The sequence below is a fragment of the Peromyscus leucopus genome, chromosome 3, assembly GCF_004664715.2.
Source record: "Peromyscus leucopus breed LL Stock chromosome 3, UCI_PerLeu_2.1, whole genome shotgun sequence".
In the NCBI taxonomy this organism is placed as follows: domain Eukaryota; kingdom Metazoa; phylum Chordata; class Mammalia; order Rodentia; family Cricetidae; genus Peromyscus; species Peromyscus leucopus.
Window position 1 is genome coordinate 2,313,574 of NC_051065.1, and position 16,027 is coordinate 2,329,600.

General features: G+C 37.9%; 1 protein-coding gene across 8 annotated transcripts in view; it reads left to right on the forward strand.

Moving 5' to 3' along the window:
- Pot1 (protection of telomeres 1) overlaps positions 1-16,027 on the forward strand; it is a 67,059-nt gene that overhangs the window by 38,276 nt on the left and 12,756 nt on the right. For all 8 annotated transcript variants that reach the window (XM_037203476.1, XM_037203479.1, XM_028872959.2 and 5 more), the window contains 4 exons: positions 3,332-3,487; positions 9,580-9,749; positions 12,057-12,142; positions 13,305-13,367. In XM_037203476.1, the coding sequence (XP_037059371.1) occupies positions 3,332-3,487; positions 9,580-9,749; positions 12,057-12,142; positions 13,305-13,367 (475 nt within the window). The remainder of the gene's footprint in view (positions 1-3,331; positions 3,488-9,579; positions 9,750-12,056; positions 12,143-13,304; positions 13,368-16,027) is intronic.

The window sequence follows — 16,027 nt, forward strand, 5'->3', positions numbered from 1 at the left end:
GCCTTGGAGACTTGGTTTATTTATAGTCTTTTAAAATTTGTTCTTTGAGAATTTCATAAATGTGTACTGTGAAATGTGATCATATCCACTTCCTGTTCCCCCTTCATCTTCTCCTCACTTATCCCCACAAAGCACCCCACTCCCAACTTCCTGTCCTTCCTTTCTTCACTAAGCCCGTTTAGTGCTGCCCATATGTGCTTGATCGGGAGTCCATTCACTGGGCATGGCCACCCTCTCCGTGACCACACTCCCAAAGAAATATGATTCTCCCGCCTCTAGAAGCTATTCACTGCCAGTAGATCCTCAGTTAGGTGTGAAGCCTGGTAGCACCTCCCACTTCAGGCCTGGACTTTAGCAGGGCTGAATAAGGTCAAGGAACTTATTTGAAAATTCAGCACTGAGAAATAAAAATAAGAAAACTAATAAGGCTTTTTGAGGACAGCTTGATAGATAGATTAAAAGTTTTTGAAAATCACTTAACAATTTATTTTTATGAATTTCCTTTATTGAAATAATTTTAAATGTATGAAAAAGTATACTTGAAATAATACTTTATTTCCAGGTCAAAACCTGGAAGAAAAAAAAGTGATTATTTGATTGCAGGAACTCTTTGTTTGTGATAGAATGTATTATGACTATATAATGAAATTGTAGAGCTTAACTTGTTGAAATAAACTCTAATTATAGTCTGCTTATTAATATGTCCTCATTTATATACTAAAAATGCTCCTACAGTGGCAGAGATATTTCGGGAAATATATATGGCAATGTTTTACTCTTAAGTACTTCAAAGGAATAAAATTATGATTGATTTTTTTTCTGATGTTGATTTTCTCATGTATCAGAAGTAACTTTTAATTAAACATTAAAAACAGGAAAATAGACATTACTCTTTCTAAGTGATACCTATTAGTATGCAAAGTATTTTTCCTTTTTCAACCTGAGCACAATGTAATGTTGGCCCCTTTTTCATATTCATGATATATCCATCTCAGTAGCAATGTGTTCTAGTATCATTTCTGTGGCTTTGAGAAGACACTTTGACCAAAATCAACTTAGGAAAGAAAAGGGTTATTTGACTTATACCTCCAGATCACAGTCCAGATGGAAGTCAGTATAGGCACTCAAGCAAGAACTTTTAAGTGTCCCATTACAGCCACGTTATTTCTAAACGTAGAACTCATACACAGTCAAGGAAGTATGGCAGAAGTCAGAAAGGACACTACTTGTTTGCTAGCTTATAGACCACCTTATACACAGTTAACTTTCTTACTTGGTTCAAGACCACCTGCCTGAGAAAGATGTTGCTCTCAGTGGACTGGGCTCTCCTGCATCAGTCAACAGTCAAAAACAAATCCCCCACATGCTGCAGACCACAAGAATATGAAACAGAGACTCAGTTGTATATGATAAAGCTATACCTTGAAGGATCAAGGAATATCAAGAAATATTTGATGTATTCGGCTTTTAATATATCAGCTATTTTCTGCTATCAATTTCTTGTGCGCTCATATTCCTAGGCCATAATGGCAAACAGTATAAGCTTTTCAGAACTGCTGCTGATCTGAACTAGGTAACACCCCTACAGAGACAACACCTATTTCCTTGGCCTAGGAGACAGGTAGATGTGTAAATGCATAGCTTTGTTTCTTGTGCAAATGAAGCTCAGACCCTCCTTCCCCTCACAAGTCAAAAGGCATTCCAGAGCAATTGACTCAGGAAAATAAAAGGGGGGGGGGGCTTTTCTGCATACCAGGTGAAGGAGGGTTGAGGGAGAATTCCTAGTCCTGGCAGAGTCTGATGGCCAGAGAAGAAAGGACAAGACAGAGTTTTTGCAGATGGTAGGAGTTAGGTTAGGTGAGGAGAGTAGGAAAGGAAGGAATGAACATGGATGGAGGAACTGAGGGCGAAGATGAGATTGATAACAGAAGAGCTTAGGGCTGTGAGAGGACAGGAAGTGAAGGGACAGAGAAGAGCTAAGCATGAGGGCAGAAAAGCTATGTAGAGAGAGAACTGACTCAGAAGAATAGTGTATGGACTAAAGAGTTTCTCGTGTCTTAGTTTCATTTATTATTGTCAAAGATTAGATATTCAGCTGGTTGTAGACTCTTCCCTCACCCTGGGTACTATACCCACAGACCATTCTGAACTAGGCAGCTCCTCAGTTGACGCCTTCCTCTCAGATGACTCTAGGCTATGCCAACACCATTTACCATTTTAAACCATAATTAAATAAATCTTTTCTTAAGAATGCATTTATGCCGGGCGGTGGTGGTGCACGCCTTTAATCCCAGCACTCGCGAGGCAGAGGCAGACGGATCTTGTGAGTTCGAGGCCAGCCTGGTCTACAGAGCGAGATCCAGGAAAGGCGCAAAGCTACACAGAGAAACCCTGTCTCAAAAAACAAAAAAAAAAACCAAACAAACAAAAAAAAGAATGCATTTATTTTTTAATTACATATGTATGTGTATGTAAGTGCCTGGGAAGTCCAGAAAAGTGTCTTAGTTCCCCTAAAGGTGGAATTACAGGAAGCTGTAAGCGGTAAGACATGGGTGCTGGAAACCAAACTCATTCCTTCTTCAAAAGGGTATACATTATCAATTGCTGAGCCATCTCTCCAGACCTCCACTTTTCCCTGTTACTCTATTCATACAGTGTAGATGCTGAGAAATACCTTTAAGTTTAACTTTCCTTAAGCTTATTCTAGTTTCTTGATACTCAGTTTGAAGCAGGCATAATCTCATTGTTTTAATGTTTTGATTTTGTCTCATATCTTTGTTTTTTTGTAGTAACCAGAAGTTATATATACCCAGAGATGAGGAGTGTAGATGGGGAGATAAAGAGACGGAAAGGTGGGTGGGGGAAAAACAGGTGGTATTTGAACACAGAATCGAAAAAAGGCAGTCGCCGGGTGGTGGTGGTGCACACCTTTAATCCCAGCACTCGGGAGGCAGAGCCAGGAGGATCTCTGGGAGTTCGAGGCCAGCCTGGTCTCCAAAGTGAGTTCCAGGAAAGGCACAAAGCTACAAAGAGAAACCCTGTCTCGAAAAATCCAAAAAAAAAAAAAAAAAAGAAAAAAAGAAAAAAGGCAGTCTACAGCTTCTTAATATTTTGTTTGCTATCATATAGTGACGTTTTATTTTTATATCTTTCTCCATTTTTTCTGCATATCACCAGTAGTTCACATTTAGCCTTTTTGCGGTCCCAGAATGGTACACATCACATTTAAAAGTATTAAAGATACTCAGCAGCATACATCAATTCATTTTTAGGCTTGCTTCGGTGTTATTGTATCAAGCTCATTAAGCCTGTCTTTCCTGTCCCATGGCAGGTATGGGACGGGACAAGGACGGTGTTTCCCTCTTGGAGAGTCTCCATTCAAGATCTTCCTTTTGAAGGTGATTTAAATCACATTCTGCAGCTACAGAGTCTGGTGATAGATGTTCTGGTCTATGATAACCATGTTCAAGTGGCAAAATCCCTGAAGGTGATGGTGAATAAAAGATGCTATTTGTTTTTATATTCTTTTTAGTTTTGTAATTTTTGCACATATATTGTTTGTAGGTGGTATTTTGGGTCTAGAAATTAACCAGATTTGTCTTCAAGTTTTAAGTTATAAAATGTGTGTCTAAATTACACACATTTAAACCTCTGAATGTATTTTGTATATACTATATACATACATTTAAAATTACTTTTTTATTTGAGAATATAATTACATCACTAACCTCTTTCCCTTTCCTCCCTCCCTGCACAGCCTCCCATGTATTCCCCATCCCTTGGTTTCTTTCACATTGCATTGCCTCTCTCTCTCTCTTTCCCCCCCTAAATACGTAAACGGTATCTATTCAATTCTCATGTTACTTGTACGTGGTATTAGATAACCAGCTGGTGTGTTCTTCCCTGGGGAAGACTGTCTCTCCTGCTCTCAGCATGGTGCCTTCTGCCTGTGGGGGACAACAGCAGTAGCCAGTGTTTTAGATGTTTCTCAAACAACCCTGACCAACAACTCAAAAGAGGACTTCTCATGTGTTGGGAGTGTTTTAGTCAATGGCTTCATGCATATTTTTCCTAGAAATAGTAAAGAAAATTTGTGATGTGAGAAATGTTATTCTTAAACAAACAAAGATGCAAAAAATTATTAGCAACTTTTTAAAAAGAAATTTCAACTTTAATGAGGGATAAAAATAATATCGTTTTAACCACCAGAAAGCCATCAGTAAAGCAATATTTATCTTCACCACAGTAATAATGACAAATTATTTTATTTAAATGGGTGGCATTTGGACAACATGCATATGTAAAACTACTGCTGGTTTTTATTTGCAAAATCCACTTATAAATAACTTAGAAGGCTAGAAACAGTGGAAATGTGTGACAACATGTATGATGCAAAATATTTGCCTTTGATAAAGTTTTGAAGTCATACAAAACAAAATTTCACGTTCAATAAATGAAAATCTTTAGGTAGTATATGTTCTTTAGAATCTCCGTGTATTCTTTTTTTGTTTTTTCAAAAAATAGATCTTGAGTTATTGGTTTATGCTGGAGCAGAATCTGAGAATCTGGAAGCAGATTCTGGAGCAGCTGCTCCGGGTCCCACTCGTGCTATTCTGCAGCTTCTATTCCATTAGCCACCATGCCACGTTTCAGAGGGCCACAAAGAAGTCCCTATTCCTCAAGGTTGTGGGAAAGCACAGGCTGAGGTCCAGAATCACCACAGGTCAAGGTTGTCTGCCCAAGGAGCATTAGGCACCTGCCTCACAGCTGTTCCAGGTGAAGTCGTTCTCTGGATGGACACGTGACTGAGGTTCTAGCTTGGTTCCAGCACTCTGACTTCTTGTCTTGAAACTCTGAATTGTTTTGATAGAATGTAGACTTAATTTTCTGCATATTACTTTGAGAAAGTATTGTACCACCTCTAGTGTGCATAGTAATTTGGGTATGTTTGTGTGTATTGTATTGACCTTGCTTACTGTTTAGGGAAATTTGGCAGTTCTTATGAAATTTAGACTTACAAATGGTAGAAAATAGTTTTTCTTCAATTTTATCCACATTTTTTTTTTTAAAGTTTCCTATAGCTGATACTGTTGTCATGAATAGCAGTACCCAGAGTAACATTTGTGAGGCACTGGAGGTATTTTGGATATTATCCCAAGAGAGAAGCGCTGGCCTCATTCCATTTTATATGAGAAAGAGAGACATTCAGAAGTTAAATCCGTAATGTTTCTGGGTCTAATAAATGTTGAAATGAAATGATCTTTGCTGTAGATCATTTCAGTCTATTTATAAGAAGAGAAAACACAGAAATAAAAGTGCATATGTGCAGTTTAGTGCTGCTCCCTTCTATTACACAAATATCCTAGAGCAGAAAACACTTACACTCTCATTGTGTTACAAATTGTCTTAGCTGACTTATGACTTAGATCAATAAACTGTATGAAGGAGAGGGCCGGGGGTAGTCACAGTACTTTCTGATCCTCTATAAATGTGTGTGTACATATAGGCACCTGTACTTGACAAAAAAAAAAAAAACTTTTAAAGATAGACTTTTGGAATTTTCTCTGGTGATGCTGTCTACACTAATTGATTTGCTTTGGAAACAAAAATAATGATAAGTCCAAATTTGAAAGAACTTTCATAATGCAAAGGAAGGACTCTTTAATGAAGAGAAAGGATGTACACTTTTACTCAGCACCGTAATCTACTTTGACCGTTTGTATATTTGAGTTCTCTTCTCTTTCCCTGTGCTAATGTCCTAACTAGGCATGGTCTCTCCACCTATTCTGCTTCTGTTCCCTGAATCCTAAACAGCACATTCCAAAGGAGCTCAGGGCAATGAGGATCAAAGAATATCGGCTGGTTAGGGAGTCCAGTGTTGCCGGATCCTCTGCATTGTCCACTAGAGGGTGACGTTAGCATACATAATTAAGAAAACATGCCATGTCATTTCTCTCAGACATCATAGCATTATATATTATTTGCAGAGCAATATAAAGATGCAAAGAATTCTCTTTGAGTGTGATACAACTTTACATTACTTACTATTCCTTAATACCATTTTTATTTTCTGACAACCTCTGAAACATTGACAATAGGAAACCTTCAGTCACATGTCATTGATGCAAATACCTTCTTCTCAGCACTTCAAGACAGATGTTCAGATTTGCATTTTAATATTAGCATGCATGAGATAATTGCATAATTTGTTATGTAGAATCAGAAAAAATGTTTTTTAATAATGACAATAGTTAATGAAATTGTAAGGCATATTATCAACTTCCATAAATAATATACTCTTATCCTGCTGTAATTCTAAAAGAGTATAAAACATACATAGTCATAATCTCATTTTGGCATTTAGTGACCCAATAACTGTTGTTAGCTATAGGGGAAAATAAAAACACTGTAGCTATTTGTTGTTGTTGTTGTTAATTGGAGAATAATTTTTCTAGAGGCATAGTGCTTCTTTCTAGGCATGTATTTTTAATGGTTGTCTATTGATTAAACCTTCATAACAGATTAAAATACACCTACCTTTTTATTGTAATGTCTTATCTTGTAGCTTTGGAATCTTATTGCATTACTAGTAAGACTAAACAATTTTATGTATATATTAGAGCATTGGGCACATTTCATATTTACTCAAGCTTTACAAAATACAATGCTGCCTCCAGAAGGCATTTTTGATAATAACAATTTGTCATCTTTCCTCTGTGATCTGCTCAGAGAGAGAAGTAAGCTTTATGCTGCCCTGTACATTTTATTTACTAGTGCAGTGTAGTGAAGGGGACACATAGTAAGTACCATGCATTCATCATGTACACTTTCTCCTGAAGATTGTACCACATTCATTTCAGATTCCTCTGCAGTAAAGCTATGAATGGGACCTTCCCAAGTCCCGCTGTTCTCGGTCTCTTGCATTTCAAGTTCTCTTACTCTGGCACGTAGCTGTGCTCACTACTCCTTAGGGTGTTTGTTATACTTTTGTCTTGCCCCACATCCTGCTTTTCAGAACAAGCTTGACCTTTTTCTTCCATACATATTTTCGGAGTAAGTTTTCAGATGTCATAAATGACAGACACTGAAGTTTCTAGCTGAAATTAAAATGCAGTGTAAAAGAAATTAAGCTTCATATAGCTAAGCTTTTGTCTACTAATGGAGGTCTCTTTCCTGTTTCTGCTTTCTTTCTAATCCGTTGACAGTTATAGACCTCTGCTATACTGATGTATAATCAAAAAGTAATAAACATTACAACAAGCATACAAAAATAGACATTTTAGTACTTATTACTTCTAGCATCTCACTTTGGAATCCTCTTGGAAAGTGTGTATTTCCCTTGTATTTTTACATGTTTTCCCTGAACCTCTGCATTCCCTTCTCCACCTCTGATGTAAAAGCAGGTAAAGGCAGCTGGAAGAGAATAGGCTGGGTACCTCCATCTGCCTGTCCTCCTCAGAAAACCCACAAGGACCAGAAAGAAATACCCTTGGAAGTAAAGTAGTAGTGCTGGGAATGTGGCTATTTCTCCCTGACTTCCTTCCCACTCTTCCTGCTCCCCAGAGCTAAAGATTAACAAGGAGCTTCCAGAGTAGAAGCTTGGTTTGCTTGTCTCTCTCTCTCCCTCTTTCCCTCTCTCTCTCCCTCCCTACCCCCATTTCTACACCATTTTCAACCCTCACCCCCCCACCCCCACCCTGTTGTCTCCCTCCCTGCCCATACCTTCACCTCCCTCTCTCTCCCTCCCTGCCTCATCCCTACCCCCATCTCTACACTCTCCCCACCCCGTCTCCCTCCCTGCCTCTCTCCCTACCCCCTTCTCTCCCTCCCTGCCTCCATCCCTACCTGTCGTAATATTGTGTTCCTCAATATATTATGCACCCTAATAAACTTATCTGGGGTCAGAGAACAGAACAGCCACTAGATAGACATAGAGGCCAGAAAATGGTGGCACACACACCTTTAATCCTAGCATTCCAGAGATTCCAGAGGCAGAGATCCATCTGGATCTCTGTGAGTTCAAAGCCACACTGGAAAAGCCAGGCATGGCGACACATGCCTTTAATCCCAGGAAGTGATGGCAGGAAGCAGAAAGGTATATAAGGCATAAGGACCAGGAACTAGAGTCTGGTTAAGCTTTTAGGCTTTTAGCAGCAGTTCAGCTGAGATTCATTCCAGATGAGGGTTCAGAGGCTTCCAGTTTGAGGAAACTGGATTGGTTGAGTAGTTGGCAAGGTGAGGTTAGCCGTGGCCTGTTTTGTCTCTCTAATCTTTTCAGCATTCACCCCAGTACCTGGCTCCGGGCTTGTTTTTATTAATAAGAGCTTTTAAGATTCATGCTACACCTACCCCCATCTCTACACCCTCCCTACCCTCTTTCTCCCTCACTGCCTCCCTCTGTACCCCCATCTCTACACCATTGCTACCCCCTGTCTCCCTCCCTGCCTCCCTCCCTCCCTCCCTACCCCCAGCTCTACCTACCCCTCTCCCTCCCTTTGGTGCTTTTCTAATATATTATGTTACCACAATTACATTGAATTTGTAGGGAAAAGGAGAAAGGTAGCTTCTCACTCATCCAACACTCAGGGATGTTCTTTATATGCAGTTAAATTAAACTGCCTTGTTTATTTTATTTCATCCCATTTTGCTTATAAGTCTATGTAAAAATACATGCAGTTCATATTATATAGCATGTTCCTTGGAGTAGATGACAGTGTGTTTATTTTATTAAAATGGAGTTGCTTGGGCTGGGTTTGAATGTGTGGGCACAAACTGTCTTCTCTCATAGCTGGTACTAGAGGCTCATACAACAGCACTTGGCACTAAATGTTAGTGTCTTTGAATACCCTTCGAGAAAAACTTAAATTCTCTAATTAAAGATGTTTTAGGCTAATTTCAGAAAAATAGCTGAGATTGACTGTAGAATGGTTTGTTCAAAATTCTAGTTCAATTCTATATTTGAATTTACAGAATGTCACCAGATTGTGATAAAAGTACAAATGCTATATTAAAACTTTTTTCCCATGGAATTTGTGGGATAAGGGAAAACAGATGGTGGCACATATGTATAATACCAGCAGTCAGAGGGCAAAGGCAGGAGCATTTCTGTGGCTAGCAAGAACATTAACCTGTGAAATAAATCTGGCCATTGTGTTATTTTGATTAAACTAAATGATTAATTTTTTTCTAATGTCTCAGAGGGGATTTTATGCCTCATTTTTAATATTTTAGACTAGTTCAAACAAGTTCTTTTCAGAATATTATCAAATAGAATTTCATTTAGGTCTTGGATTCCTTCACTATTTTATTGATGGACCTTTGAAATGGGCCTGCTTATGTTACATACTGTGCCCATGGGTATGTGCATACACATCATCCTGTACATGTGTGTCAAATGTGATATGGAATCCATGCTGCTGATATCAGGCACAGTGCTGTCCTGTTTCCAATATCTTCTGTGGTTGAACAGTATCCTTGGTTGTGTCTTTGGTTACTGCCTCATATTGATTGTGAAACTTTTAAATATCAGAAATTGTTTTAATCCCTTTTTTCTGAATAATATTCTTACTATTCTTTTAGGTTGGAAGCTTTCTTAGAATATATAGCCTCCATACCAAACTTCAGTCTGTTAATTCAGAGACCAACAGCTCATCTTTAAGGTTGGAGTTTCATCTCCATGGAGGGACCAGTTATGGTCGGGGAATAATGGTTTTCCCAGAAACTAGCTCTTGTGTAGATCAGCTGAAAAAGTGAGTATATTTTAATCATATATATATATATATATATATATATATATTAATCACATATATATTAATCATATATATTTTAATCATATTTTTCCCTTTCCTTACTCCCAGATCCTCCCCCACATCCCTACCCATTTACCTTCATGTCCTCTCTGTTTCTCAAGAAAAAAGGAAAACAAATCAAAACAAACTAAAAAAGAAAATCAGTAAGACAAAAAAAATAACAACAGAACAAATAGAAACAAAACATAGAGTCCATTTTGTATTGGTCTGTTATGAGTATGGGGCCTGTCCTGGGGTCGGTGATATACGCAGTGTCACTCTTGAAAAAACAGATTTTCCCTTTCTCAGAGGTTATTAGTTGCAATAACTTTTTGGTTAGGGGTGGAACTTCCCCTTCTCAGTGCTGGGATTTTGTCTGGTTGAACCTGTGTAGGTCTTGTGCATGTTGTGACAGTGTCTGTGAGTCCATGTGTGTGTCAGTCCTTTTGTGTCTGGAAGATTCCATTTCTTTGGAATCATCACCTCCTCTGACTTTTGCATGCTATATGCCTCCTCCTCTCTTGCATTGATCCCTGAGCCTTCAGAGAAACAGTTTGATAAAGATATCCCATTTAGCGTTGAGTATTTTAAAGACTCTATACTTTGTCTGGCTGTGGATCACTTTGCTCACTACCATCTACTGTAAGAAGATGATGCTGAGTAATGCTCAGCCTTAAATCCAGTTTCTAATAATGGTTGGTTACTCCTTTAACGTATGTGCCGCTGCTGCACCAGTGTATATTGTAGGAAGGTTTCTGTTGTAGGCGGCACCATTTGTTGTTGGGTGAAATTGACTCTAATTCTGAGCTTGATTTTTTTTTCTCATCTCTTCTTTTTGAGTATTATTTCTTCTAGTTTTTCTAGAGCTTTCAAGTGTGTCCTTTCCTTATTTATGCAAGATTTCTCCAGTTTTCTGATGTAGGCACTTAGTGCTATGAACTTGCCACTTAGGACTGCCCTTCTTGTGTTTGCAAGGCCTGAAATTCTTTCAATTTTTTTAATCTGTTGCTGACACTTATCTATGAAGTGTTTTCATTTCCAGTTTTATTCAATTTGGGTTCTCTCTCTCTCTCTCTCTCTCTCTCTCTCTCTCTCTCTCTCTTTAGTGATTCTATTTCTTTGTTAAACTTCACTTTCATGTCTTGAAATGTTTTTATTACTTCATTCAGCTGTTTGTATTTTCATGATCTTCATTAGGGATTTATTCATATTCCCTTTAAGGTCTTTGAGCACATTCCTAACTGCTATTTTTAAGTCCTTGATTTGTGCTTTGACTTAATTGCTATTCCCAGGGCCTATTATAATAGACTTACTGGCTTCTGAAGGAGGTATGTTATCTTGTTTTTCCTTCTTGTGGTTTTGCTCTGTGATTTAGGAATCTGTAGTTATGACATTTGAAGTGTTTCTTGGTATAGATATCTGCTCTTATCTTTGTTGGGGGAGTTTCTGTTCTTTGGTTGCTTTTGCTCAGTCTGGTTCCTAGCCAAATATGGTGGCTGTGGTTTTGCTACTAAAGAGTTGTTCTGGGTCACAGCAAAGTGGTGGGTCTGGATCTGTGATAGAGGGCTGTTCTGCTGGTTGGTCACAAAGGAATGGAGATGCATAGAAGGAAAGGCTGAGAGAAGTGACTGAGAAGAATTAGAGAGACCCTAAATCTGCACCAAGATGTTGAGTCTCAAAGGGGTGGTTGTGACCTGGGAGGAGGGAATCAGACAAGCAGGCTGCAGCAGGACTAAGGGTAAGTGTGAAGAGACTAGAATGGAACACAGGAAGAAGAATGAAGGCCCCCTACCTGAGTCCCAGGCTAATGTGGCAGCAGTGGGTCCCTGTAGGGAAGAGGTGTTTTGGATCACAAAGTAGAATCACAAAGCAATGAACATGGATGGGCTTCAATGGAAGGCTGAAGGGGACTGTCAGGTAGAACTAGGTAGACCCTGTGTCCACATCTAGAGTCTTAGTTCCAGGAGACTGAGCTTATTGTTCCAGTCTTGAGTGACATTGTAACTGATAACATTAACCATTACATTCCCAGGTTTTTTGTTTGTTTTAGTAGTATTTCATTGACTGACTGTTCTATTCATATCTTTCTGACCTCCTCAGCTATTTGAGGCCTTTGGAGCTCTCAGATAATCTGATAAAAGCTTCAGATCATTGACTGGAATCATATCAAATTTTATAATTTAATGAACTCCTGGATTTTGTGAGTAAAGGTGAAACTTACTCTGTTGACTTTGTTACACAGTTTGGTTTTCTATTCTTTAATTTTAGAGATTTAAAATGTGCAGAATTGGCAATCAATCAGCCCTCAAATGGTATCAGTCAATCAGAGAATGAGGACAACTTTTCACTTTCAAGTAAGGATAATTTATAACATTGATATTTTACTTTCTTAAAATTTTAGAAGCACGATTGTCTTTTTCAGTGTTCTCTTCCCTGTGTCTTTTTTCCATTCGTATACTTAAATGGTATGTATATGTATTAAAGTAACACCTTAACATTTATCTGTCCTGTGTACAACAAGCGTGGTTCACACTTAAATTTATAATCACATTTTCAAATTAGAGTGACAGTGTTTATTTGATTTATGATGTATGTGTACTGTTTTGTATTCATTAAAAAAAAATCTATATGAATTTCCTAAGCAACCATTTTCTTGTCAGTTTCTAGAAGGAACAAAAGGTATTGATGCTCCTTTATGTTAACCAAGTTGTTTTGTTTTTATGTGTATTGGGTGTCTGATGTATAAACGTGAGTTATCCAAATCTCTCAAAGATATTCTTATTGTTGAACTGAATGGAACTGCTTTTGTACATACTATGTTCTGAGAGTCCTCTGTGCTGGAACGTATGTCAGTAGCTCGTTTCTTAATGCAGAGTGAAGTGATAAGGAGACCTGCAGTAGAAGCACTATTTATTTTCTCTTCATGTAGAGACCTTGGTATCTACCAGAACATCAAGTAACTATGTTTTTATTGGAGGCTTCCTGTGTATCACTTATTAGTGTATGCCTAATGATGTACTCTCTTATTAATAATTTCTAGTGGTTGCAAAGCCATTTCTTGAAAAGAAAAAAATACTGTAGTCTCTGTGAATGACTTTCTTTTCTTTGTCAACAGTCAAATCAAAATGTGGGTTAATTTCCAAGCTTTCCTTGTTTTCTTGGTTTGTTAGTCTTTCTGTCAATACCGAGGTTTCTTGATTGCTATGTCTTGAAGTCAAGTAGTATAAATTCACTAAAGTTCCTCCCTGTCAAGATCTTATTCAGTATTCTAAATTTTTTGTATTTCTCCTCAAAGAAATGAGAAAAATTGCCTTTCAGTTTTTGTAATTAAGCCTGTTATTTTTGTTAAGAGTATCTGAATCTGCAAATAAATTTGAGGAAAATAGACATTTCAACATTTATTATGCTTTCCTCAGTTTCTCTGGACAGTGTTCTAGATTTTAAATTTTACATTAAGTTTCTAATGGACATTTTAACGAGCTAGGTTATTGTGTGATTTCTCTTCTCTTCCTATAGACTCCGGCTCAGGATCAGTATCACTGTATGAGGTAGAGCGATGTCAACAAGTCTCTGCTACAAGTAAGACCACTCTCAGTACAGTAACCAGCATGCAGATGCCTTTGGTTACACTCCCCAACCAATGCCTTTGTACCATGGTTGACAGTAGATCTTCATTGTAGATGAAATTCTACACGGTCTTATTAAAAAAGAAACGCAAAGCCAAATACAGAGTTAAAAGTGATTTCCTTATCACTGCCTGTCTATACAGACCTCTAGGTCTCTATGGTTCATATTGGGATTAAAAATTAGGGTCACTGCTTAGCTGTGTTTGACTATGCAGAGACTGCCTGCCATGTGATTGGGATTAAGGGCGTGTGCCACCACTGTTAGACTTCTGCTAAATGGCTTGCTTTTAGCTCTGATCCCCAGGCAACTTTATTATTAACATACAAATAAAGTCACATTTCAGCACATACTTCATGGGGCAGTCTGTATTTGTGTTTAACATTGGTTCCTCAGCTTCATCCTATAGTGCTATAAAATAGACCCATGCAATAGCCCTATATGAAATATGCATTTTAAGTTATATATCAATACAATTTATAAATTTTATTACATTGTGTTTAGTTTAATGATATAAATTATACTCTGACATTAATTCAATAAGATTGTACGATGTATTTAACTCTACACACTTAAACTCTACACTATGCTCCCAAATTTTAATATCAACAGTGATAGTGTACATTTACCACATACACTCCTGTTATTTTAACTAACTGGAAAAAAAAACTTTAATTCAGAAAAAAAAATCTGTAAGCAGAAGTAAGTTGTTATGTTTTTGGTCATTTCTCTTTGGGGGGCCCACCACCCAGTTCCCAAATAAATCACACACAGAGGTTTGGTCTTAATTACAAATGCCTGTGGCCTTAGCTTACTTGTTTCTTGCCAGCTTTTCTTAAATTATCCCGTCTGTCGTTTTGCCTCAGGGCTTTTCCCCTTCTCTTACTTCTGTAAATCTTACTTTTGCTCCATGGCGTGCTGTGTTCCTGGGTGGCTGGCCCCTGGAGTCTTCCTCCTTCTCTGACTCCTTTTTCCTTCACTCCTCCATTAGCTTTTCTTCTTCCTCCTCCCAGATTTCTCCTTCTATATATTCTCTCTGCCCGCCAGCCCTGCCTATTTCCCTCTCCTGCCTTGCTGTTGGTCATTCAGTTCTTCATTAGACAGACTAGCAGGTGTTTTAGACAGGCACAATAACACAGCTTCACAGAGTTAAACAAATGCAACAAACAAAAGTAACACACCTTAAAATAATATTCAACTACAGAAGTACATTAAATAATTCATTAAGTAGTTCATTAAATGTATAATGCTGTAAAATAGGAGTTTCTCTTCTTGGAAGAAGGAGTGTAAGTATGGGATGGGAGACTAAAGACATGTTTTAGTGGAACTGAAGATGCCCTGTACTCAGACTTTAGATGCCTGTATGGATACCATTACAGGGATTGCCATGCAGAGGCAATGACCTCTGGAAGCAATAAGCATATGTAATGCACAGACAGATGTTGACCTATAAAAATATTCCTAGTATCTTTGGAGAAAAGGCACATTCCAAAATTAAGATGGGGAAATGAGGGATAAATCAAGAACATCTTGAATTGCTAGAAAATAAAGAAATTCTCAGAGAATAAAAAGTATCAAATCTGGGACAATGTGATCATCAAAATAAAGGTTAATGATGGGTTAGAATTCATTGAGTAAAACTGGAATGTATGAACTTGGGTTGCTAATAAAAGTGATTGAATAGAAAACTCTTTAAAGGTAGAATGGCACCTAATAAATGAAAAGGAATGATGTTTTTAAAAGTGACCATTTTGCACACATGATGCTAATTATTGGTTTAATTGTGAATCAGTCCGTTTTAAACTATTGGATTCTAAGTTACCCCCTTACTAATTACAGTAGTGGGAAATTGGTTCAGAGTAGAGAGATGCTGAACATTCTTTACCCAGCTGCACAATTTCCCTCCTCTGGAGGGCCAGGTCCTCTCTCAGACCACTTCATAGGATGCATTGAGAACCAATGTCACAGGTGCAGTCTCTGTGCCAGAAGTGCACAATCTGAACCTGAGTGTGAGGAAATACCACCCATACCTAAAATGATGCTTGCTCAGCAGAGTTTCTCCTTCTCAAGTCAGTGTCATGAAGCAAACACAGATAGGCTGGGGATCATTTGCATTTGGAATGTGAATGCTTGAAAGACAAATTTTCTGCATTGTTAGAGTTTGAGAAGAAAGGTAAAGACAGGTAAAGAGACTTGAGTATCTGATAATCCCATAATAGTGTTAAAACCATGTCAATTGTCTTCGAAACAGACACTAGTTATGTCAGTGAGACAAATTGTTCTCATGAAATAATTGTTAGGAGAAAACAGGACATAATGTCTGGAAGCTGTTGCCAATAATTCAGTAAAAAAAATTAAAAGGAGAGAGAGAGAAAGATAATGGTAGATCAGAAAAACAGTATTTTACAATCGATACATCTTTTTAAAGCATATCTAGAATGTCTTTATGTTGTTCTACAATTTTTCTTTAGGTTTGAAAGTAACACAAAGTTGAAATATTTTCAAACATTCCCTCACAGTGTGAAGTGAGGCAAGTGTTTTCCTTTAAAGTGATCGGGTCTACACACAGCACACATGTTTCATTACAAAGCTTAGCCACTTACCACGTGAAGGAA